This window comes from Carcharodon carcharias, chromosome 13, assembly GCF_017639515.1.
Source record: "Carcharodon carcharias isolate sCarCar2 chromosome 13, sCarCar2.pri, whole genome shotgun sequence".
Classification (NCBI taxonomy): domain Eukaryota; kingdom Metazoa; phylum Chordata; class Chondrichthyes; order Lamniformes; family Lamnidae; genus Carcharodon; species Carcharodon carcharias.
The window spans coordinates 76,701,100-76,728,647 of record NC_054479.1 but is presented as its reverse complement, the minus strand read 5'-3'; the positions used below and the strand labels follow the sequence as shown (position 1 = coordinate 76,728,647).

General features: G+C 42.7%; 1 protein-coding gene across 2 annotated transcripts in view; it reads right to left on the bottom strand.

The window, feature by feature from the left end:
- washc4 (WASH complex subunit 4) overlaps positions 1–27,548 on the bottom strand; it is a 136,466-nt gene that overhangs the window by 47,362 nt on the left and 61,556 nt on the right. For both annotated transcript variants that reach the window (XM_041203248.1, XM_041203249.1), the window contains exons 15-18: positions 25,433–25,558; positions 1,188–1,295; positions 354–500; positions 59–138 (exon numbers count right to left, since the gene is read on the bottom strand). In XM_041203248.1, the coding sequence (XP_041059182.1) occupies positions 59–138; positions 354–500; positions 1,188–1,295; positions 25,433–25,558 (461 nt within the window). The remainder of the gene's footprint in view (positions 1–58; positions 139–353; positions 501–1,187; positions 1,296–25,432; positions 25,559–27,548) is intronic.

The following is a 27,548-nucleotide window of genomic DNA, read 5'->3' as shown; positions in this document are numbered from 1 at the left end:
CTTGCTGCTTGGCCCAGAATGGCTTGTAATGTGAATGCTTTCTCTCTGTTTTACTCACCTCTCTCTCAGCTCACTGATCAGATCCAACTTCTTCAGCACTACTTGTAATACCAGCAACTCTTCATCTCGAAAAGTTTTCTTCAGGAGACAAAATGAACAAAACAGCACTTGTCAGATAAGGAGTGAGCATCTACCCTTAGCAGGACTTTGAAGGTTACAAGTGCGCCAGAACTTTGTTATTGAAGTATCTTATCAATTTAACTGTAATAATATTCAGAATGTAATTTGATACTTGCATTACAGAAAAATAAGTATCTATCTTAAGAAATAAAGATAAAAGATATTATGCTTACCATCTGGGTTCCTACACTTAACGCTAGTGCAACTACTAGTCGACGCTCTTTGGTACTGGGTCCATTGAGAGCATTTTCAGCCAACACGAGAGCTGACAGCACATCCAGGCGTCGTTCGCTGTATTTCTTGTCAGATATTACTCTTTTCTGAAGAAACAAAATGATCAACTATTTTCCAAATGATCAATCTTGTTATTTCCGAAATCCAAATCTGCAACACTACATTGATACAAAGCTAGCATAGGCAACAAAATGTCCCTTTAATATATAAGGAAAACTATTTAATTTGGGATTAGTTCCCACACCAAATACACACACATGCACACCAAACATGCACACCAAATGCTCAAACGTAACAGAATCATTGTTAAGTTCATCGCTGCAATCATTTGTTTCCACTAAAATGGTTATAGTGATCCTATTTATAGGACAATTTAAATATAGGCTTAAGACAAAGTTGTAGCTATTGTGTTTTACCCAGTGTATCTATCACCATGGTTCTTAAATTAAAGCTCCATGCTGGGTAGTTACAACTGAAGGTTCCTTTAAGTTCCTCCTTCCAACTACAGTGGAACCCAGGGGTTCCCTGAGTTTTTGCAAATGACTATCCCAGAGGTCAGAAGTTAGCATTTTAACAAAAATGTTTTTTTAACGCATCAGCACCAATAGAAACTACAATTTAATTCAAAAAGTATGAGATGTTACTAAGTCACCTGAGCTGTCGAAGAAAACCGATACAAATCAGGAAATAGTGCTGATCTCCAGGTATGGTCAGACTAACAGTAACCACCAACCCCACACAAACAGCATATATAGAAAATTGATTGTACAAACCTTAGCAATAGATATTGAATTAAGGGCCTGATACTGAAGGGTGTGAGCAATATGATATACAGAATCTGCTATAACCATTGTCCTCCTATGGACAGTGTGTTCAATAGCCTAGAAAAAAAAATGAGAATTCTAAATGATTTCTGTTAAGTTATAAATCCATTCAAAAACATAACATCTTACATGCTTTAACTAGTAAAGAAATGGTGTACTACCTTAAAAAACAAATTGACCTTGAAAGCATTTCATAAAACATTCCAGTTTCACGGAAAAGTTTTCTGATCATGTACTACCAATCCCAACCAACTGGATCTTGGTGCACCATAAACTGCAACCTCCCAAACTTCTAACAGATACTAGAAGAATCACCAAAGCACCTCTCTTGATGAATACTTTACACAACTTGCATTTATGCAGCACCTTTGACATTTGAAAACATCCCAAAGCGCTTCAGAGGCAATCAGAACAAAAATAGATGTCAAACCAAAAGCATAGATATAATGAGAGCTGACAGGGGGAGGTTTAGTGGAATTTTAAACAAGGAAAGGTTTTGAGAAGGAGCTCCAGTGAGGCCAAGACAAATAAAAGAATGGTCAGTGGGATCAGGAACATGTAGGTCAACAAGGATGGGGGATGGGTTTGCAACTTGAATATAGGTAGCAGAGTTTTGGTTGAGCTGAAGTTTACAGTAGGTAGATAGTGGAAGGTTGGCCATTGGATTTGTTGAATCTGGAGCTGACAAAAATCAACAAGAATTTCAGCGGCAGATTGGGTTGAAGTAGGGGGTGAGGCAAGCAATGTTCTGGAAGGTGGTATTTATTGTGATTGAGAGGAAATTGGGTCAAAAGTTCAGAACACACAGACTTGTGAACAGTTTGATTCAACCCTTGACAGTAGCCGGGAGGGGTTTGCAATCCATGGATAGAGTTTCTGGCAAGGGCCAAGAAAAATTGCTCTGGTTTTCCCAACGTTTAACTGGAGAAAATTGCGGCTCATTCACAACAGGGTGTCAACAAGCAATCTGATTCAGACGTCAAGAGAATTGGTGCATATGGAAGCTGACCCCATGTCCAAAGATGAGGACTGCAGTAGTCAGGTGAGGAAGAGGAGAGAGCCATGGATTATGTAGAGATGTACTACCGAGAGGCTTCTTTAGCTGAACAACAAATTTTATTTACAGAGTTGCTGGATTATCTGCAGGCCTCTCACAAGGCTATAACACTCCCTAGACTAGGAAAACTCCACCCCTTTTAAACTTCCCTGGTGTCAATTGACTGTTCTGACCACGTGACCCTTACTTAGTAAGGCAGGCCTTAAAGCAACAATCACCACATCCCTCCTCCTTGAATTCCTTGTTTTACATACATTTTCACAAATTACTTCATTCACAGGGAATAGAAAATATCAAAATTCTTAGAAATAATCGCACTGGCACTTTGTCATGAATTCAGATTATACACTTATACACACAGGTCCAGTAATTACAAATCAAGTCATTCAGGGAGTTTTCTGTTCCGGGTAGAGCAGCGTAACTGTATAGCTTGAGGCTCTCCTACAGGGTCGACACTAACAGGTACCACAGTAGTGGACACCTCTTTTGGCACAGGCAGTTCAGCACTATTTGATCCAATGGAGACATCAGTTATGTCTAGGACTGGTCGATCAGGTACTTTGGTGCTTATGGGTTCGATAATATTCCTTGGTGGCAACACTGACTGGAAGCGTCTCCCTGCTCCTCAGGTGATCCACGTGTTTACACACGATCTGGCCTTCCATGTCTACCTGGTATGAAAGGGGTCCAGTCTCTCAGACAATAACTCCTGGGATCCGACTTGGACCACTACCAAAGTTTCTTACATTTACTGCTTCATCTACTATAAATTTCCAGGCTCTACTATGCAAATTGTGGCTTGTTTTCGGATTACTTTGGTTCTTCTCTATCCTCCTTGGCAAATTTGAAAATACAAGGCTCAGTCTCGTCCTGAGATGACGCTTCCTAAACGGTTCTGCTAGTGGAACTCCTGTTGTTGCACGCAGAGTCAGTCATAGCTCAGAAGGAAGCATGAGATTCTGGTTTCCAAGGTTCTTCCCGACAATTATTTTAGTCCTGACTTGAAAGTTTGGACAGCTCTCTCAGCTAGTTCATTTGATGCTGGGTGGTAAAGCGCAGTTCAGATGTGTTTAATGCCATTTAGATTGGTGAAGTTCTGAAATTCAGCACTTGTAAATACAGCTCCACTGTCTGATACAACGATTTCGTGCAATCCATCAGTCGAAAAGCACTGGTGTAGCCTTTCGAAGGTAGCATGCGACACTGGTGATTTCATCTCAAAAATTTCCATCCATTTTGAGTGTGTGTTGATTATGAACAAAAACACTGCGCCTAAGAATGGGCCCAAGATCAGCACTCATGGTCGGCCAGGGCATTCCCAAGGGTGTAGTGGGGCTGCGGCAGGCAACTTATGTTGCAGTTGGCACTGTTGACAGTGCTTGACCAACTTCTCAATATCTGCATTTATACCAGGCCGCCACACATAACTCCTGGCGAACATTTTCATTTTAGAAATACCAGAATGAGGTCTGTGTAATTTGGTTAGGAGCAGTTCCCTGCTTGGTACAGGAACGACTACTCTTGCTCCCCAGGGTATAATCCATCCTGACAACTCAATTCATATTTGCGGGTAAAAAATGGTTTTATTTCCTTGGAGACTGACTCATTTAACCATCCGATAAGTATCTGGTCTCTCACTTTGGACAGAAGCAGACCTCAATTGGTCCAGTCCCTGATCTGCTTTGCACAGATGGGCAATGTGTTTAAAAAGTTCAATTCAAGGGTGATTTCTTACAATACAGGAGTACATTAGATGCTTTCTTGCATCTAAGGGTGTCCGCGTTCACTGTGTGCATCCCAGGTCAGTGCTTGAAAGTGTATTCATAGGCGGACAGAATTCCTTCTCATTGCTGAATACTTGCCAAGGCTATCGGCGGGATAGCCTGGTCTTCTTTGAAAAGGCCCAAAAGCGGTTTATGATTGGAGATGATAGGAAGGTGCCTGCCACATAAGTACTGGTAGAATATTTTAACTCCAAAGGATATTGACAGTCCTCCCTTCTCTATCTGCGAGTAACCTTTCTCTGCCAGAGGGTTCTTGATATGTAACCGTACCATATGTAATCTCCCACAGCCATCGTTCATTTCATGGGACGATACTGCACCAACGCCTCGTCACAGGTCAACTTCAATCCTTTAGAACGGTCAAAGTGCACCAACAAGGTTGAGGAGTGCAGCGGTTGTTTTACTCTGTTGAAAGCTGCCTCCTGATGGTGTTTCTTTAGTATGTGCAAGGGGGCCAGTACAGTCGATAGGTTGCATAAAAAATCACCCGTAGTGGTTTACCATCCCTAAAAACAATTTGAATTCGGTGATATTTGTAGGGGAAGGTGCCTCTTTTATCGCCTGAATGTTTTTTTTCACGGTGCCCCAAATAGGTAAACTTGTCGGCTTAGAAAGGGTATTTCTCATTTTTGAAGTACACTCCAGTTTCCAGAAATCTTTTTAATACCTCCTCTAAGTTTGTTAAATGCTCAGTCCTCTGTCAAACCATTTACGAGGGCATTGTCAAGGTAAACTACACTTCGTGGTAATCCCTGTAGCAAACTCTCCATCATCCTTTGAAACATTGCACATGCCAAGGACATGCCAAAAGTAGGCATATATACTGGGATAGGCCTTTGTGCGTTTATTGTGAAATACTCCCTGGATGTGTTATCTAACTTGAGTTGCTGATATGCGTGGCTCGTATCCAACTTAGTGTAGGATTGACCTCCTGCCAGCTTTGCTTCTTGGAATTGGATATTTATGCAACTTGGCTGCCCGATTAACTGTTAGCTTATAACCACCATAAATGCAGATGGTCTTATCCAGTTTCAGTGTGGAGACGATAGGTGCTGCCCACTCTGAAAACTGAACCGGCTGTATGATGCCTAGCTCCTCCAACCTGTTTAACTCAGCATCCACTTTTTCTCTTAAGGCATGTGGTACCGGTCTTGCCTTAAAAAATTGGGAGTTGCCCCTGGATCATCATAAATCTTGGATTGCAAGCCTTTGATTTTTCCTAATTTGTTGTCCTAGTTTTCCTAGTTTGTTGAAAGATACTGTCATTGTTTTTTTAACAATTCTAGCAGTTCTCCTGCCTGCACTTGAAAAATCTCAGACCAATTTAACCTGACTTCTTTCAGCCAATCATGGCCCAGAAGGTTTGGTCATTATTATTACTGGGAGCTGAGCTGACTGCTGCCCTTGGCTCACAATTACCATGGTGGTGCCTTTTACTTTTATGGCTTCTCCCGTGTCAGGCTTCAACCGGGCAGAAGTTCTCTCCAAGCTCAAGGGTTGGGTACCTTCTCTCAGGTGCTGAAATGTGCACTCACCCATCACTGGGGCTGATGCCCCTGTAACCACCTCCATAAGGAGAGGCTTCCTGTTTACGTGGAGTGTGACAGTAATGGGGTTTACCTTGACTGCTTTCAGACTTAAAAGAGTGTGAATGTCATCATCAGTTATTTCAGGCTCTTTCACATTATGTACTTCAAACATGTTTGCTGGCTGGTCACTTGGCAGTCTAGACTTAACTCTGCACTGCTTTGTCAAATGTCTTCTTTTGTTGCTGCATTCTGTTGCAGTAATAGCACTCGGCCTCCTTAAATCTACACATTTCAGGAGTGTGATTATCCCCACATTGGTATTACCCCCATTTCAACTTCAGGATCACTGATTTCTGGGTGATTGGGAATGATTCCTGCTTCACGGCTGCTTCTGCAGTTTTGGCATCACACCCAACTGCAGGTTCCTGTCCTAACTGGTAAACAGAGTAGCTCCTGCAAATCTTTTTCAGTGCTTTCCATGGCCAGCTCTCCATTGCTCGTTTAGAAATTATATCAACTTCCGCCAGCAATTGAGGCTGAATGGCATCATTACGCACGCTAGAAACTAACCGATGGTTTGGGCTGAAAATGGTCCTTCATTAAATCCATGAGCTCACTGAACGATTTGGAGTCGGGCGCGCTTGGGGCTGCGAGTCTGCGAATAAGGCTGTATGTTTGACTCCCACAGATGCTCAAGAGAATTACTTTGCATTTTGCCTCCTCCCCTATTTCATTGGCCTGGAAATAAAACCTGAGGCACTGGATTAATTGAGTCCAGTCCTCCGTGGAGGACTCATTTGAGTCGACCCTCACAAAGAGGCAACCAGGTGACTATATTTTTTTGCCTTTTTTTAAAATGAGATATTCACAGTTGTAGGGTGAGAGGCAGCGCTAGGATCATTTATCTTCATAGATAGATGTAGAAATGTACCAATGAGAGGCTTTAGTTGAACAACAAACTTTATTTACAGAGCTGCTGGATTAGCTGCAGGCCTCCAGCAAGGCTACAATACACTCCCTAGACTAGGAAAACTCCACCGGTTTTAAGCTCCCCCATGCTCGGTGTTGATTGGCTCTTCTGATCACGTGACCCTTAGTCAGTGAGGCTGGCCTTAAAGCAACAATCAGCACAGATTAATCTTTGGGGGACATTGGTGTCAGCTGCATAGGAGTGTGGTAAAGAAGAGAAGCCATCACAGGAAATGCTCTGACTACCACGGGTTGGAAAGAAAGGAGAATGAAAGACTTACACTTATATAGGATCTGTCATGACCTCTGGATATCCCAAAGCGTTTTACAACCAGTTAAGTCAGAATGGAAGAGAAGGCAGTGCAATCATGGCTGTAAAGTAGGGAAATATGACAGCCAATTCAATCTTGACAACAAGATTCCACAAACAGCAATGAAACTGTAATTTGCTTGGGTGGTGCTGCTTACTTCCTGGTGGTGGTGTTATGGCGCAGTGGTTAGTGTCCCTGCCTTGGGACCAGAGCTCTACCTCCAAGACCTACTTCAGCACTTGAGGGCCATCGAAGGTGCATTCATAATGTGGCCAAACAGGTCGATTATCAGCCTGTAAATCCTTCCAATTTGCCTGATGGTAGGTGGTAAAGAGTGGGAGAGATTCCTGGTCAGCCATACTGCAGAAGGCAAGGGCAAGCCACTGCTGTACTTTGTCATGCATAATCATGGAGCAATCCAATGGAAGTTCACGGTCACCAACACCCTCTTAGGGCATGGTAGCTGAGGGAGGAGGAGGAGGCACTGTTAAGAAGCAAACATAGGCCAGGGGGAGGCGGTGGCATAGTGGGAATGTCACTGGATAGTAATCCAGTGGCCAAGGCTAATGCTCTGAGTTCAAATCCCACCTATGCAACTGGTGGGAGCTGGTGAAATTTAAGTTCAATCAATAAATCTGGAATTAAAAGCTGGACTCAGTAATAATACTGATTATCGTAAAAGAAAATTAATGTTTGGCCTATGTGACTCTAGCAATGTGATTGGCTCCTAAATGCCCTCTGAAATGGCTCAGTAAGCCACTCAGTTGTATCAAACTGCTACAAAGCTTACAAAAAGGAATGAAACCAGATGAACCACCCAGCATCAACCTAAACACCAGAAGCAACACTGGCAAACCCAGCCCAGTCAACTCTCCAAAGTCCTCCTTACGAACATCTGGGCCTTGTGCCACAACTGGTAGAGCTGTCCCACAGACTAGTCAAACAACAGGCTAACAGAGTCATGCTCACCAAACCATACCTTGGAGACAGTGCCCCAGGCACCACCATCCCTAATTATGTCCTATCCTACCAGCAGAACAATATTACTAGGTATGAACATACGTACATACAAATTAGGAGTAGGCCACTCAGTCCCTCAAGCATGCTCCGACATTCAATAAGATCATGGCTGATCTAATTTTAACCTCATATTCTTGCCTACCCACAATAATCTTTCACCCCTTTGTTTATCAAGAATCTGTCTATCTCTGCCTTAAAGATATTCAAGGGCTCTGCCTCAGCCACCTTCTGAAGAAGAGAGTCCTAAAATCTCTCAACCCTCAGAAAAAAAATTTCCTCATCTCTGTCCTAATGGGCAACCCCTTATTTTGAAACAGTGACCCCTAGTTCTAGATTCTCCCACAAGAGGAGACATCCGTTCTACATCCGCCCTGTCAAGTCCCTTCAGGATCTTGTGTGTCAATCAAGTCACCTCTTATTCTTCTAAACGCCAGCTGATACAAGCCTAGCCTGTCCAGCCTTTCCTTATAAGATAACCTGCCGAATGCAGGTATTAATCTAGTAAACCTTCTCTGCACTGCTTCTAATGGATTCAGATCTTTCCTTAAATAAAGAGACCAATTCTGTACACAGTACTCCAGATATAGTCTCACCAATGTCCTGTATAACTGAAACATAACCTCCCTATTTTTGTATTCAATTTCCCTTACAATAAACAATAACACTCCATTAGTTTTGCTCAGTGCTTGCAGCATCTGCATACTAACCTTTCGAGGTTCATGCACTCGGACACCCAGATCCCTCTGCATCTTGGAGCTCTGTAATCGCTCATCGTCTAGGTAATATGCCTTTTTTTATTCGTCCTGCCAAAATGGACAACCTCACATTTTCCTACATTGTCCTCCATTCGCCAAACGTTCGCCCACTCACCTAACCTTTCTATATCCTTTTGTAGCCTCCTTATGTCTTCTTCACAACTTACTTCCTACCTATCTTTCATCAGCAAATTTAGCAACTATACCATGGGTCCCTTCATCTAAATCATTTATATAATTTGTAAAGAGTTGAGGCCCCAGCACTGATCCCGGTGGCATACCACTCATCACATCCTGCCAACCAGAAAATGGGCCATTTATGCCTGTTTCCCGCTGGTTAGCCAATCTTCTATCCATGTCAATGTGTTATCCCCTACAAGAGCTTTTATTTTCCATAGTAACCTTTGATGAGGCACCTTATCAAATGACTTCTGAAAATCTAAGTACAGTGCATCCACAGGTTCCTCTTTTTCCACAGCACCTGTTACTTAGAACCATAGAAAAATTATAGTATAGAAAAAGGCCATTCAAGCTCATCATATCTCCACCAGCCAAACAGAAAAAATAAAAAAAACTAGCTACCCATTTTAATCCCACCTTTCAGCACCTGGTCTGTAGCCTTGCAGGTCACAGAAATTTAGATGCAGGTCCAGATGCCTTTTAAATAAGTTGAGGGTTTCTGCCTCCCCCACCTAGCCAGGCAGTGAATTCCAAATACCCATCACCCTCTGGGTGAAGAGGTTTTTCCTCATCTCCCCTCTAATTCTTCCACCAATCACCTTAAACCTGTGTCCCCTAGTAACTGACCTCTCTGCTAGGGAAACAGGGCATCCCTGTCTCCTCTATCTAGGCCCCTCATAAGCTTATGACCTCACACAGGTCACCCCTCAGCCTACTCAGCTCCAAGGAAAACAACCCCAGCTTATCCAAACTTTCTTCATAGCTGCAATTTTCAAGCCTTGGCAACATTCCTGTAAATCTCCTCTGCACTCTCTCCAGAGCAATTATGTCCTGTAACGTGACCAGAACTGTACACAAAACTTCAGCGTTTTGTACAATTCCATCATTACATCCCTGCTTTTGTATTCTATACCCTGCCCAATAAAGGAAAGCATTCCATTTGTTTTTTTTTAAAACCAACTTATCCACCTCTCCTGCCACCTTCAGGGACCTGTGGACATCACACCAAGGTCTCTTACTTCCTCTACCCCTCCCAATATCCTCCCTTTTATTGCGTATTCCCTAACTTTGTTTGCCCTCCCCAAATGCATTACCTCACACTTCTCTGACTTGAATTCTGCCCACACAACCAAACCACTGATGATGTTCTGGAGACAACAGTTACCCTTTTCACCATCAACTACATGGCCAATTTTTGTGTCATCTGCAAATTTCCCAATCATGCCACCCACAATTAAGTCCAAATCATTAATATATACAACAAAATCCTAGAACTCCCTCCCAATCAGCACTGTGGGAAGCATTGGGACTGCAGCAGTTCAAAAAGGCATCTCACCACCACCTTCTCAAGGGCCATCAGGAAAGGCAATAAATGCTAGCCTAGCCAGCAATGCCCAAATCCTGTAAATGAATAAAAACCAGCAAGGGACTCAACAATGAGCCTCAATCCAACTCATCACATCCCCCTGTATCCCATGGGATCTCACCTTTCTGACCAGTCTACCATGTGGGATCTTGTCAAATCTTACTAAAATCTATGTAGACAACATCCACTGCACTACCCTTATCAATCCTTCTCGTTACTTCCTCAAAGAATTTGATTAAATTAGTAAGGCACGACCTTCCCCTAACAAGCCCATGCTGACTGTCCTTGATTACTCCATGCCTTTCTAAGTGATAGTTTATCCTGACTCTCAGAATCGATTCCAAAAACTTGTCCATCACTGAATTCAGAATGACCAGCCTTTAATTATTTGGTCTATCCCTCGTACCCTTTTAAAAGAATGATATAATGTTCACACATCACCAAACCTCTGATACCTCACCAGTATCAAGTGAGAATTGGAAAATGATCCTCAGAGAATCTGCTATTTCCTCCCTGGCTTCCTTTAACAACCTGGGATTCAATCCATCCAGCGCTGGTGACTAATCCACCTTTAAGGATGCCAGTCTCACCAGTACATCCTCTCTCACTGTTGTTAGGAAATAAAGATAGTTTAACTAAGCTATATTTGTATTTGTGGGTATTAGGAATGAATTTTACCTTTAATGTTTAAGCTAGATTTGTATTTCTGTATCTGTGTGGTAAGAAAAGGACAAACTGAGTTTTAGTTTCACTTTATAAGGTGTCTGCATTTCTAATGAGAACTTTATGACTTTTGCAGCTAAGTTAAACAAACAAGAGTAGAGAAATTGGGTTGTTGCCTAGCAACAGGGGTCCATAAGGGCAGGTCCCTCCCACAGACACACACACAAGAAACTAGAAACAGCAGTTTGATTTGGAAGCTGTTTGAATTCAGTTGGTTTTAAAAGAAGCTGCCAGAAGAGACTGTAGCAAAGTGGACAGGTAGCCAGTCCCCAAGCTATAGAAAAGACCCAAAAATCCAGGGGAGTAGAACAGGAGAAAGTCCCATGCAGACCTTCTAGTCAAAGGAAGGACTCAAACCTGGAAAAGGTCTTGCTAAGTGAAGGTAAGACCGAGGGGCAGAGAGAAAGGCTCCAAGTTTCAGATTTAAAAAGAGACAAAAGCTGCAGAAAGCAGATTTAAAGCCAGAACAGCTTGCAAGAAGGTCCAAAGAGACAGGTGAAGGTCTGTAACTCTTTGCTACGGGCACGTGACGCAGTGGTGTACTGTTGAGTCGGTGAGAGAGAGCGAGCGTGGAAGATAGCTTGAATGCATGTGATGACCCGGGGGGAAGAATATCGGAAAGAGAGTTCAAAAACCTGGAGGTGAATCCTTGCAGAAGGCATCTGAGAGAAAGCGTCAGTTTGGTAGAAGATTCTAAAGCGAGTTCTTGGAGTATGGAGATTGGAAACCCTTGTGTGAAAGACAGTTCAGTGAGACCGGTTGGCTCACAGTGTGGCATGTGTCAGGGGGAGTTAAGGAAATCCATAGCATCTGTCACTTGGTTTCACTGAGTGACAGTGTGAGGGAGCTGGATTAACACCAGTAGAGATACAGTCAGTAACACAGGGTGCTGGAGGGAGAGGGGTTACTGAGTGACAGTGTGAGGGAACTGGAATTTTCTTTTTCATAATTGAGATTTCCTTGTTGGTATGATTTAATTATTGAGTTTACACATCTGTCAGTGATGCCTTGTGAGACAAGCAAAGGAAATTTCTGTGAAAGAAAATCTCCATATGATGGAACCATTCTGTATTGAATGTTCTGTCGAAGGGTCATGAGGACTCGAAACGACCACAGGTTGCCAACTGGTTTACATGGACTGTAGTTACTGTGAACATTAGAGTATTAGAATGCTATTTTTAATTTGTTATCCTTACAAATCTGTATATATCTGTAAAGGTATTGTTGTGGGTGATGTAGTATTGTAATATAGTTCTTTTGTTTAATAAACATTTTATGCTTTTGTTAGAAGTTCATTAGCTGGCTCTGGTGACTGTTCTGTAGCCCCTCTCCATGTATCTAAGCAAACAAATTAAAAAGTTAGAATTTTTCCAAGCTGGGTTCCACTCTAGGATCAGGCTTGTCCAGGGGAACCTCAGCTAGGATTATAATGCTATGCTTATTGTATCTAATGTTTCATACTCCTCCTCTTTAACTAGGATATCTGCTTCATCCCTCTCCTTAGTGAAGACAGAGACAAAGTGCTCATTGAGAACCCTGCCCACATCTGCCTCAGAGCACAAGTTACCATGTACACCTCTGATAGGCCCTACCCTTTCCTTAGTTATCCTCTTGCTCTTCATGTACTGGTAAAACATCTTTGGGTTTTCTTTGACTTTACCTGCCAATATATTTTTCAAATCCGCTCTTTGCTTTCCTAATTATCTTTTTTACTTCACTCCTGTATTTTCTACACTCTCTAGGCTTTCTGCAGTATTAAACTTTTTGTCACTGTGATAAGCTTTCTTTTTTCGCTTCATCTTACCTTGTATACTTCTAGATAACCAGGGCCTCTATATTTGGCAGTACTGCCCTTTTTCTTTGAGGGGACATGCATACACTGTGCCCGTAGAATTTCGTTGTTGAATGCCTCCCACTGGTCTGTCACTGATTTCCCTTCAAGTAGCTATAACCAGTCCACTTTCACCAAATCACCTCTCAGCTTTGTAAAATTTGTCTTTCCTCAATTTAGGGCTCATATTCCTGTTCTATCTTTATCCTTTTCCATATTTATATTAAATCTAACTGTATTATGGTCACTATCCCCAAAATGGTCACTCACTGCTTCTTCATCCACTTGTCAGGCTTCATTTCCTAAGATTAAATCTAGAATTGCACCCCCTTGCGTTGAGCTTGTTACGTGCTGGCTAAAAATGTTCTCTTGAATGCCGTTCAAGAATTTTGAGCCCTCTGTACCTATTACTATTCGTATCCCAGTTGATATTAGGGTAGTTGAAGTCCACAACTATTATTCCCTTATTGTTTCTGCACTCAGAAATTTGCTTACATATTTGCTCTTCTATCCTCCTCTCACTATTTGCAGGTCTATAGTACACTCCTGGTAGTGCGGCTGCCCCCTTTATATCCCCGAGCTCAACCCATTTGGCCTCATTTGATGATTCGTTTAGTATATCATCCCTCCTTACAATTGTAATTGATTCTTCAACCAAAAATGCTACAGCCCCACCTTTTCTATCCTGCCCGAAAACTATATCCAGGGATGCTGAGCAGCCATTTTTGCCCCTCTTTAAGCCAAGTTTCCGTTATAGTAATGATATCATGCTGCCATGTGCCTATGCCCTCAGCTCATCGACTTTGTTTATGTTCCTTGCATTTAAATAAATACCTTTTAACATTGCCATAGTCCTGTGCTATAAACCTTTTAACCTTTGCTTCTTCTGTCTTTGAGTCACTCTCTAATTTTCTGTCTCCTGCTCCCTGCTCTGAATTTGTCCTGAATCTGCCCCCAGGTTCCCTCCCCCTGCCATTCTAGTTAAAACCCTCCCCAACACCACCAGCAAATCTCCCTGCAAAGGTGTTCGCCCCAGTCCTATTCAACTGTAGACCGTCCGGCTAGTACAGATCCCACCTTCCCCAGAACCAGTCCCAATGCCCCAGAAATCTGAAGCTCTCCCTCCTGCACCATCTCTCCAGCCACATATTCATCTGGTGTATTCTCCTACTTCCATACTCACTAGCACATGGGCTTGGAAGTCATCTGGAGATTACTGCCTTTGAGATCCTGCTTACTAATCTCTTCCCTAACTCTCTGAACGCAGCTTGCAGAGCCTCATTCCTTTTTCTACTTATATCATTAGTACCAACGTGAACCATGACCTCTGGCTGTGCACCGTTCCCCTCCAGAATGCTCCGTAGCTACTCAGTGATATCCAAAACCCTTGCACCAGGGAAGCAACATTCCATCCTGGAGTCACATCTGCAACTACAGAAGTGCCTGTCTGTTCCCCTAACCATAGAATCCCGTACCATGATTGCTCTCCTCTTTATCCTCCTCCCTCCCTACACAGCTGAGCCACCCATGCTGCTCTGGTCATGATTCTCATTGCTCTTTCCAGAGGAACCCTCCACCCCATTGGTACTCAGAACTGAGTACCTGTTAGAAAGTGGGACGTTCTCAGTGGTCTGACTGCACCACTTGCCTTGCCTTTCTTGTCTGTCTGGCGACCACCCAATCCCCCTCTGCCTGCTCTTTCATAGGTTGCAGGGTGACCACCTTCTGCGACGTGCTATCCATGTAGATCCCATTCTCGCAAATGCTCCTCAGTGACACCAGATGCTCCTTGAGTTCCAAGATACGGTGCTCAAGTTTTTCCATTTGGTGGCACTTTCTGCACACGTAGTTGCCCAGGACATGAGTAGCTTCCTGGAGTCCCCACATGGTACAGGGTGTGCACTCAATGGGTATGAGCAGACCTGCCATGCTTCGAATTTTTTATTTACTGCACCAAAATTGGAATTTAAATAAACACAATAGAACGTTAATTAACTGTGTCTTTGCATCGGTTATTTTTTTAAATCCCCAGCTCTCGCTGAAACTCTTGCTCTGTCCTTGCACTTCTTCAACATACTCCAATAAATTGTTTAAACGTGATTTCCCTTTCACAAAGCCATGTTGACTCTATCTGGTTACCCTGAATTTATCTAAGTGCCCTGTTATAACGTCCTTAATAATAGCTTCTAACATCTTCCCTAAGACAGATATTAAGCTAACTGGTCTATAATTTCCTGCTTTCCGTCTTCCTACCTTTTTAAATAAAGGAGTTACATTAGCTATTTTCCAATCTAATGGAACCTTTCTGATGGAATCTAGTGAATTTTGGAAAATTAAAACCAAGGCATTAACTATCTCACTAGCCAATTCTTTTAAGAACCAAGGATGAAGTCCATCAGGACCCAGGGACTTAGCAAATTGTTAGAACTGTGAGTTGCTAAGTACCACTTACCAGGTGATTGTAATTTTGAGGTCCTCACTCCCTTTCAATTTACAGCTATTTCTGCTTGGCCTAAATAGCCAAGTGGTTATGGTACTGGGTTTGTAATCCCAAGATCAAGAGTTCAAATCTCACAATGGCAAACTATGAAACAATGTAACTTCATCTGAAACAGATGGAAACAGGTTTGTACTCGAAAGAGTTACTACAAATGCCATGGATTAGGAAGGAGAAAATCAAGAGATCAAGAGTTCAAATCTCACAATGGCAAAACTATCAAGAGTTCAAATCTCACAATGGCAAACTATGAAACAATGTCACTTCATCTGAATAGGAACAGATGGAAACGGGTTTGTACTCGAAAGAGTTACAATAAACTATTGCTTGGCCTAAATAGCCAAGTGGTTATGGTACTGGGTTTGTAACCCTAAGATCAAGAGTTCAAATCTCACAATGGTAAACTATGAAACAATGTAACTTCATCAAGAGATCAAATCTCACAATGGCAAACTATGAAACAATGTAACTTCATCTGAAACAGATGGAAACGGGTTTGTACTCGAAAGAGTTACAGCTATTTCTGGGAGATTACTTATATCCTCTACAGTGAAGACCAAAGCAAAATACCTATTCACATGACATTTCCTTATTTTCCATTATTGCTTCCCCAGACTCACTTTCTATACAACCAATGCTCACTTTAACATTTTTCTTTTTTAAATATCTATAGAAACTCTTACTATGTCTTTATATTTCTAATTACATTTCTCCATACTCCAATTTTTCCCTCCTTATTAATCTTTGTCATTCTTTGCTGTTTTTATATTCTGTTCAATCTTCTGACCTGCCACCCACCTTTGCACAATTATATGTTTTTTTTTTAAGTCAGCTTTTTAAGTTAACCATGGATGGCGGATCCTCCCCTTGGAATTTTTCTCTCACACTGGAATGTATCTATTCTGGAATACCTCCTTATATGTCTGCCACTGCATCTCTATTGACCTATTCCTTAACCTAAGTTGCCAGTTCACTGTCCCTAGCTCTGCTTTCATGCCCTCATAATTGCTCTTATTTAAATTTAAAATACTAGTGTCAGACCCAGTCTTCTCTCCCTCAAACTGAATGTAAAATTCAATCACATTATGATCACTGCTACCTAGGGGTGCCTTCACTATGAGGTCATCAGTTAATCTGATCTTATTGCACAATACCAGAACTAGTATAGCCTACTACAAAAACAAAAATGCCTGGAAAAACTCAGCAGGTCTGGCAGCATCTGTGGAGAGGAGCACAGTTAACATTTTGAGTCTGCATGACCCTTCAACAGAATTAAGTAAAAATAGAAGAGAGGTGAAATATAAACTGGTTTAAGGGGTGGTGGGACAAGTAGAGCTGGATAGAGGGCCAGTGATAGGTGGAGATAACCAAAAGATGTCACAGACAAAAGGACAAAGTGGTGTTAAAGGTGGTGATATTATCTAAGAAATGTGTTAATTAAGGGTAGAAAGCAGGACAAGCAAGGTACAGATAGCCCTAGTGGGGGTGGGGTGGGGTGAAGGAATCAAAAAAGGCTAAAAGGTAGAGATAAAACAATGGATGGAAATACATCCCTTAATTAGCACATTCCTTAGATAATATCACCACCTTCAACACCTCTTTGTCCTTTTGTCTGTGACATCTTTTGGCAATCTCCACCTATCACTGACCCTCTATCCAGCTCTACTTGTCCCCCTGCCCCCCTTAAACCAGTTTATATTTCACCTCTCTATTTTTACTTGGTTCTGTTGAAGGGTCATTCAGACTTGAAACGTTAACTGTGCTCCTCTCTGCGGATGCTGCCAGACCTGCTGAGTTTTTCCAGGTATTTTTGTTTTTGTTTTGGATTTCCAGCATCTGCAGTTTTTTGCTTTTATCCTAGTATAACCTACTCCCTGGTTGGCTCTAAAACATGTTGATCTAATAAATTATCCTGAAAACATTCTATGAATTCTTCACCTATGCTATTTCTGTCCATTTGGCTGTTCCAATCTATATGTAGATTAAAATCCCCCATGATAATTACTGTACCTTTGACAAGCTCCCACTATTTCTTCTTTGATATCCCATCCTCTTGTGTGATTACTGTTAGGAGGCTGTATACTACTCCCACAAGCAACTTCTTGCCATTATCATTCCTCCTCTCTATCTAAACTGCTTCCATATCCTGGTTTCCTGCACTTAGGCCATCCATCTTTATTGTGTTAATGTCATCTTTAATTAACAGAGCCACCCCTCCACTTTTTCCTAACTTCATTTCCGTCCTAAAGGTCTGATACACTTCAGTGTTCAGGTCCCAATCTATCCCATCCTGTAGCCATGTCTCTGTAACGGCTATTAGATCATATTTATTTCTCTCTATTTGTACTAATAATTCATCTGTTTTGTTTTGAATGCTTTGTGCTTTCAGATTAAGAGGCTTAAGTTTCATCCTTTTGTTATTTTTGTAACCTCTAGTCTTATTTATTGGTTTACTCTTAGACTTTTACTCTCCGTCCATTCCTGTCACGGGTCTGTTCATTGTTTCCCAAATTAATACCTTCCTCTCTTACCTTGCCTCTACTCTTTGATACACCACATCTACCCACATTCGATACCTTGCCCTCACAATTTAGCTTCAAAACCTTTCTACTTCCCTAGTTATGCCATTCGCAAGAACACTCATCCCAGCATGGTTCAGGTGTAGACCGTCCCAATGGTACAGCCCCCACTTTCCCCAGTACTGGTGCCAGTGCACCACAAACCAGAATCCACTTCTACCACACTAGTCTTTGAGCCACACATTCATCTCTTTAATCTTATTTGCCCTATGCCAATTTGCACCTTTGAGGTTTGGCATCTTAATTTGGTACTTAGCTCCTCATACTATGTAGAACTCTTTCCTTGTCCTATCTATGTCGTTGGTGCCTACATGGACCACAATGACTGGATCATCCCCTCCCAGTGTAAGTTCCTCTTCAGCCCTGAGCAGATGTCCCAAATCCTGACACCGGACAGGCAACACAGCCTTCTGAAGTCTCGTTCTTTGCTGCAGGGAAGTGTCTCACTACACTGAGGTAGTCCCCTACTACCACTACATTCCTCCTCATTTAAAACAGCTTCCTGTGCCATGACCAGCCTTCTTGTCCACCTTGCAGACCTTGCTTACGTCCACACAGGTTGTGAATACTTCAAGCCTATTTGACAATTGCAAAGTCTGAGGCTCCTCCACTGCTCTCTGCTCAGTCCTTCTATCTGCCTCACTTACGGTCACATCCTCCTGCTGACCAAAATGAATAACCCTATTCTAAGAGGTACGACCATATTCTGGAACAAGATTTCCAGGTATTTCTCACCCTCCCTTATGTTGTGCAGTGTCCACAGTTTGGCTTCCAGATCAATAATCCTGATCCAGAATTCCTCTATCTGCATACACTTTCCGTAGACGTCTTTGTCAAGGATTGCCTTGGCATTCAAAATCTCCCACGTTCCACAGTGGCAACATAACACCTGTCCTGCTATTGTTATTTATGTTATTTAGTTAATTTAATTTCTTAGAGTAATTCCTATGTATACTACAATTTACCGTGCATGTTAAATGTTATACGTTTCTTAACTACACAGGTATGCGTTTTCAGTGTTTATTTTAATTAGTTTATTTGAATTTTAAAGTTTTAATTCTATTTTTAGATCTACTTTAACTCCTGTGTCCTATGCTGGCTATTAACACACTATCCATAACACTTAAGCTCTTACCGGCCAAGCAACCTATCAACTTACAAAAGTAGTGTCTATAATATTTTAAATCTTATAAACAGCATAAACCTAGATACTCACCAAACAGCTAGCTTCTTCACCAACCAAATTGCTTCTTTGCTGTGATGTCACTATTTCTTTTCTTGTGCTGTTTTAAGACTCCCAACTTACTCTCCACTCGTGCCATTTTCAGACTCCCGACTGCCTCCCCACTTGCGCCGATTTCAAACTCCCGACTGCTTCTCCACTCGCACTGTTTTCAATCTCCCAACTTACTCCACTCGCGCCGATTTCAATCTCCTGACTGAAAACAGCGTGAGTGGAAAGGCAATCTCCCAATTTACTCCCCCACTCATGCCGATTTCAATCTCCCAACTGCCTCCCCACTTGCACTGTTTTCAGACTCCTGACTGCTTCTCCTCTCGTGCTGTTTTCAACCTCCCGATTGCCTCTCCATTCGCACCATTTTCAATCTCGCAACTACCTCTCCTCTCTGCTGTTTTCATTGGCAACACAGTGATTTACAATCAGGAGGGAGTTGCTCTGGGAGTCTTCAACAATGACTCCTCAAATCATCTAACATGGGCAAAGAAACCTCCTGATTACCTACTAACACCACACCCATCCACCCCTCCCAACCGATGAATCAGTACTCCATGTTCAATACCAACTGGAGTGGCAAACACACAGAAGATGCTCTGAATGGGGGGCTTCAATGTCCATTATCAAAGAGCGGCTTGGTAGAACTGCTTCTGACTGAGCTCGCTGAATCCAAAAGGACATAGCTGCTATTCTGGGTCTTTGGCAGTTGGTGAGGGAATCAAGAGGGTTAAAACTACTGGACCTCATCCTCACCAATCTACCTGCCGGAGATGCATCTGCCCTTGATAGTATTGGTTGGAGTGACCACCACACATTGGAGATGAAGTCTTGTCTTCATATTGAGGATACCCTCCAATTTGTTGTGTGGCACTATCACCGTGCTAAATGGAAAAGATTTCGAACAGATTCAGCAACTCGAGACTGGGAATGCATGAGGCGCTCTGGGCCACCAGCAGCAGCAGAATAGTAATCAACCACAATCTGCAACCTCGTGACCCAGCATATTCCCCACCCTACAATTACCATCAAGCCTCAGGACTAACCCTGATTCAATGAAGAACGGAGGGCATGCTAGGAGCAGACATGCTTAAAAATGAGGTATCAACCTGGTGTAGCTACAACACAAGGCTACTTGCAGCCAAACAGCATAAGCAGCATGTGATAAGCAGTGCTAAGAGAACCTACAACTGGAGGTGAACGGTGTTGGACAATTAAACAACTAACTAGAGCAGGCAGATGCACAAATATCCCCAAAACCCAGCACATCCGTGCAAAATACAAGGCTGAAGCATTTGCAACAATCTTCAGTCAGAAGTGCCAAGTGGATGATCCATCTTGGCCTCCTCCTGAGGCGCCCAGCATCACATATGCCGGTCTTCATCCAGTTTGAGTCATTCCATGTGATATCAAGAAACGGCTGCAGGCACTGGATTCTGCAAAGGCTTTGGGCCCTGTCAACATTCCGGCAATAGTACTGAAGACTTGTGCTGCAGAACTAGCCTTGCCCATAGTCAAGCTGTTCCAGTACAGCCACAACAATGGCATCTACCCAACGTGCGAGATGGCACAGGTATATCCTGTCTGCAAAAGGCAGGATAAATCCAAACCAACCAATTATCACCACATCAGTCTACTCTTGATCATCAGTAAAGTGATGTAAGGGATTAGCGTCAGTGCCATCAAGTGACACTTACATAGCAAACCTGCTCAGACACTCAGTTTGGGTTCCATCAAAGCCACTCAGCTCCTGACTTCATTACAGCCTTGGTATAAACATGGGCAGAAGAGCTGAACTCCAAAGGTGAGGTGAGAGGGACTGTCCTTGACATCAAGGCAGCATTTGACCAAGTGTGGTATCAAGAAGCTGTAGCAAAGCTGAAATCAATGGAAATCAAGGGCAAACCTCTCCACTAATTGGAGTCATATCTAGCACAAAGGAAGATGGTTGTGGTTGTTGGAGGTCAATCATCTCAGTCCCAGGACATCACTGCAAGAGTTCCTTAGGGTGCAGTTCTAGGCCCAACCATCTTCAGCTGCTTCATCAATGATCTTCCTTCCATCATGTCAGAAGTGGGGATGTTCGCTGATGATTGCACAATGTTCAGCACCATTTGCGACTCCTCAGGTACTGAAGCAGTCCATGTCCATATGCAGTAAGACCCGCACAAGATTCAGCCTGGGGCAGACAAATGGCAAGTAACATTCATGCCACACAAGTGCCAGGCAATGTCCATTTCCAACTTGAGTGTTTAACTTGACTTTCAATGGCATGACCATCGCTGAATCCCCCACTATCAACATCCTGGGGGTTACCATTGACCAGAAACTGAACTGGACAAGCTGTATAAACACTGTGGCTACAAGAACAGGTCAGATGCTAGGAATCGTGTGATGAGTAATTCACCTCCTGACTCCCCAAAGCCTATCCACCATTTACAAGGCAGAAGCGTGATGGAATACTCTCCACTTGCCTGGATGAGTGCAGCTCCAACAACACTTAGCTCAATACCATCCAGGGCAAAGCAAACCACTTGACTGGCACCCCATCTGATGTGGTACATTGCAGTCTGCTGCCACCATCTACTTTGAGGATCTCGATATAGACCACAAGGGATCAGTCTCCATGCTAATTAAGATATTGAGAATGACAGGGGTTCTACTCAAACACAAGTATCTGAAATTTATTATTAGCAACAATTATATACAGCGAAAACATGACATGAAGTAGCAGCAGTGTGTACCATCAACAAGATGCACTGCTGCAACTCACCAAGGCTCCTTCAAGAGCACCTTCCAAACTCTCAACCTCTACCACCTAGAAGAACTAGGGAAGCAGATGGGAACACCACCACCTGGAAGTTCCCCTCCACGCCACACACTATCCTGACTTGGAACAACAAGAATATCTCTGTTTTGCGGCATGCTCCCAGACTGGGGGGTACCGGTTAACTGAGATGCAAGGCGAATTCCATGTTTTCATCAAATGAGAAAGCTCCAGGATGACCATGTGGATATTGACATCTCACAAGGTTTGCAGGAGCATGGGAATTGAGTGAGTGGCGACAAGGGGAGATGGTGCTGCAGAGCAGTGGAAGGCGGAGGATCTGACAGACCCGACCCCAGAAACCCGGTTAATAGAGAATTCTGGTTGATAGACTGTCGGATAACAGAAATTTTACTGTACATCACCATTCCTTCATTGTCACTGGATAAAAAACCTGGAACTCCCTTCCTAACAGCACTGTGGATGTACCTACACCACATGACTTCAGCCATTTATGAAGGCAGCTCACCACCATCTTCTCAAGGGCCACCATCTCCTAATTAGGGATGGGCAATAAAAGCTGGCCTAGGCAGCAACAGCTACATCCTGTGAACGAATAAATAAAAAGTGATACTGTTCTTTAAAAAGTGCCATGAAATCTCTTAGCTCCACAATATTGGCAGGTAGGGCCTTGGTTTAACATCTTGACCGAAAGATGGCATGTCTTACAGTGCTCCGCTCCCTCAGCACCATATAGAAGTGTCATCCGCATTGAGCTCAAATCTCAGGAGTTGGGCTGGAACACTGTCTAGATCACCATCACATAGTGACACAGGGAAAATGTCTGCGACTTCCTGAATGGTATGTTGACGAATAGGCTAGCAATGCTGAATGAGCACATGGACACAGCACTGCTATCAATATACAAATCCTGTATGGTCTTTACAAAGGTGTATGTGGAAAACTTGCTCAGAAGCAAGTAGCAAATTCCCCAACCCTTTGCGTAAAAGTGCCAAGTCAACCTCACGTTAACCTGGAAGGTAAGTGTCTCAAATATTTGAGCAACAGGTGCCATTGCCCATTCACCGTTGCCTGCTGTTACTATGCGATGGCAACATGAGTGTCATTCTCCACTAACAGGGTGTTGCCGTCAAGCCAAAAAGACATTCGGCCTACCACACAAATGAGTAATGTGGTATATGAATTTCAATGATGGTGTGATGCCAGGTACATAAGCCATACATCCCAATGACTGGCGGATCGTTTCAAACAGCACATCCTTTCGGCTGTTCGTGACAGGCAAAATACAAATTGTACCGAACCGGCCGATGCTTTCAAAATTCAAAACATAGTGCCCAACATTAGATGCAATTCCGCAATTGGACAACACTGCTAAAGAATACTGATTATCCTAAGAATTACACTGAAAACCAATTTATAAATTATCAGTCTCACAGTGTGGCTCACTTATGCATGTTAGAAGCCACATATACTCACATACATGGCCTTGTCCTTTGCAAACAGGAGAAGCCTGTCCATGCTTTACACCTTTTCAACTAAACAAAAGCTTAGAGGACAGACATTCCCTGGTTCATTCCTTATGGCAATGCCTTGGCCAGAGTGACCTGCCTGGTTTGAATTTGAAACAAAAATTTGGCAGTTAACTCTTCTCATGCAGTATAAATTCTTCTTCCCTTTACTGTTGGTTTATCTTGTGTAGTTGTCCTGATGAGTGCAAAATGAAAAGCTTCGCTAGTATGTCTCTTTTTTATTCTATGATGGGATATGGGCATTGCTGGTAAGGCCAGCATTTCATAGGAATCATAGGATGTTTACCACACAGAAAGAGGCCACTTGGCCCACTGCATGTGTGCTGGCTGTCCAGCCTAACCCCAATTTCCAACATTTAGTCCATAGAACTGCAGATAATGGCACTTCAGGTGCACACCCAGGCATCTTTCAAATGTGATTGTTAGTTTCAAGTTAGCCAAGTGGCCTATTCTAGCCCTTTTGAGGTTGGCCTTGGCTCAGCAATTGCACTCATTCCTCTAAGTCAGATAGTTATGAGTTTGAGTTACACACCAGACACTTGAAACACAAATCTGGGTTGACACTCCTGTGCAGTGCTGGTTGCATGTACCATCTTTTGGATGAGACATTAAAGCAAGTTGCTTTTCTATCTGCCCACTCAGGTGGATGTGAAAACTTCATGCCATTATATGAAGAAGAGCAGGAGGTTTGCCCTAGGTGCCAATACCTAAAAACAGCTATAGCCAGGCTATTTCAGATGGCGGAATTTCCTTTCCCACTATCTGAGTCAGCAGCAAATACATCCCCGCTGATACTGCCTGCCGTGTAGCCATTTCACTCTTCAAGGAGCATAATTGCCCTTGACCTGAGTGGCTTACTAGGCTATTTCAGAAGGCATATAAGAGTCAATCACAGTCACCAAAAAATCCAATAGGGAATTCAGAAGAAACGTCTCCACCTAAAAGACGCTAAGAATGTGGAACTCGCTGCCACAGGGAGTGGTTGAAGTGAATGATACAGATGCATTTAAAGGGAAACTAGGTCAGCACATGGGGCAGAAGGGAATAGATGTAGATTTAGTAAGAAAAGGTGGGAGGCGGCTCATATGGAGCATTAACACCAACATGGACTGGCTGGGCCAAATGGCATGTTTCTGTGCCATACATCCTGTGCAATCCTATGAATCCAAGAGACAGATAGTTAGATGAAACAAGGCTGAATGGTTCATTTTTTCACACTAAACAGGTGTTTTATAAATGCAAAGATAAAAACAAAAAAACTGTGGATGCTGGAAATCCAAAACAAAAACAGAATTACCTGGAAAAACTCAGCAGGTCTGGCAGCATCGGCGGAGAAGAAGAGTTGACGTTTCGAGTCCTCATGACCCTTCGACAGAACTGATCTTTCTTTACAAGAGAGGGAAATAATCCATTCTTAATTAGCACATTCGCTTAGATAATATCACCAACTTCAACACTTCTGTGTTCTTTTGTCTGTGACATCTTTTGATGATCTGCTCCTATCCTAACAACCACCCCCCTTCTCTCTTCTTGCACCCACCGCCCCCCCCCACCTTAAACCAGCTTATATTTCCCTCTCCTTGTAAAGAAAGATCAGTTCTGTTGAAGGGTCATGAGGACTCGAAACGTCAACTCTTTTCTTCTCCGCCGATGCTGCCAGACTTGCTGAGTTTTTCCAGGTAATTCTATTTTTGTTTTATAAATGCAAGTTGCTTTTCTTAACCATTGTCCCTCAGTATCAGCTGCTCCATTATAAGATGTGAAGTATGTAGATAAAGATTTTTTATTTGTGGAAATTAAACAGCAAGTGGGAAATTAATGAACTGTCTGCCCTAATATCAAAAGAATCTGGAGGAAAATATCCGTAACGTACAGTAGAAATGGTCATCTTTGGAAAATCAGCTCTGCAGTCGTCATACAGAAAATTAAAAATCAATTTTTGCTAATATGACAGAATAAAAATCAAATCTGAACTCAATTTTCATGACACTAATGGATAAATGAACTGGATTATTAAGTGATCCATATTTCCAACAGCTTACCTTTAAAAGTTCCACAAGTCTGCATAAAGCTTTCACGGATGTCTTGGTCATGGGTTTTTGCATTGACATGTACAGATTCATTGTGGTTCGGACAATGTTACTGAGGCTGTTTGCATAAAGAATACCCTAAAGATTAAAAAGAAAGTTTAATTAGAGTTGGTCTTCTACAAAACATACCACAGTGCATTCATTTATATTTGATTACCAACCATGTCAATTCAAATCCATACGCATAATGGATCCAAAATCTGGAGTGGAGCATCTCAATGTACCCAGTTAGTTCGACATTTTCCTGCAATCTTTAGCTGAAAATGTTTTGCTCTACAAATTGGTAGAAGTACAAACTAATAACAACAAGGAGACATCTGAAATCTTGGTAAATAACAGGACTAATTGGACATTTCCTTAACCTTTGAGATTTAAGGATTGAAGAATAAACAGAGAAAGATCTGAGTGTGGGTGAATTCAACGTCAAATCAGGCACAGGGACAGAAATAGACAGGGAAAGAAAGATTAAAAGAGGAAATGACAAATGTAAAATTAAAAATGTAAAATTTGACATTTTTAAAACCTCTAATAATTCACCACCTGAAGGAATGTGACTCCACCCTTTTAATATTCACTTCCAGGGCCAGGTAAGTTGATTGGCAATTATCAATTATCGGTGCTGTTAATTCACAATTTCCTTTGTTGAGTTTGAGGGACAATGATGTGCAAATGTAGCAACTTCATGAAACTTCCAGGACGGCTGAGGGCAAGCAGCCATTACTACAGTGCTGACAAGAGTCAGGCAATGACCATCTCCAACAAGAGAGAATCTTATCATCTCCCCTTGACATTCAACAGTATTACCATTGCTGAATCTCTCACTATCAAGTTCCTGAGGTTTCATTGTCCAGAAGCTGAACTGCATCAGCTGTAAAAATACTATGGCTACAAGAGTAGATCAAAGACTGGGAATTCCAAGACGAGTACCTCATCTGCCGACTCCCAAAAATCTGTGCACCATCTACAAGACACAAGCCAGGAGTGTGATGGAACACTCTCCACTTGCCTGGATGAGTGCAGCTCCCACAACACTCAAGCTCAACACCATCCAGGGCAAAGCAGCCCGCTTGATTGGCACCCATCCACCAAGCTAAACATTCACTCTTTCCATCACTGACACACAAGGGTAAGAGTGTGTACTATACATAAAATGCACTGCAGCAACTCACCAAGGTTCCACCTGCAAGTTCCCCTCCAAGCCACTCACCATCCTGACTTGGAACTATATCACCATTCCTTCAGGGTCACTGGGTCAAAATCCTGAAATTGCCTTCCTAACAGCAGAGAGTGTATTGACACCATATGGACTGCAGTGGTTCAAGATAGTAATTCATTACCATATTTTCAATTAAGAATGGGCAACAATTGCTGACCTAGCCAGCAACTTCCATATCCCATGAAAGAAAAAAAAGTGGTGGAACAGCATAAATCGCCCAGCAACTTGCGGCTACTGGAAACTTATGGGGTATCCCTTCCCTGTCATAAGTTGCTGGACAATTTGCACATTAAAAATGGTGTGCGTCATTAATACACAATTATCATTTCAGCAAACTCTGGGCCATTTTTTTTTTTTTAAATTTGTTCATGGGATGTGGACATCACTGGCTAGGCCAGCATTTATTGCCCCATCCCTAATTGCCCTTGAGAAAGTGGTGGTGGTGAGATGCCTTCTTGAACCACCTATTGGGAGTGGAGAGAGAGCGCGAGAGCAAGAGAGCGAAGAGGAGTTGTTGTTCCAGGATTTTGACCCAATGACAGTGAAGGAACAGCAATATATTTCCAAAGTCAGGATGGTGAGTGGCTTAGAGGGGAACTTGCAGGTGGTGGTATTCCCATCTATCTGCTGCCCTTGAAAAACTCAGCAGGTCTGGCAGCATCAGCGGAGAAGAAGAGAGTTGACGTTTCGAGTCCTCATGACCCTTCAGCAGAACTGAGCGAATATTAGAAGAGGGGTGAAATATAAGCTGGTTTAAGGTGGGGAGGGGGGGTGTGTGTGTGTGTGTGTGTGTGATCAGATCTTATCACTGTTTGCTTGTCCCTACAACCACCGCCCCCCCCGCCAAACCCT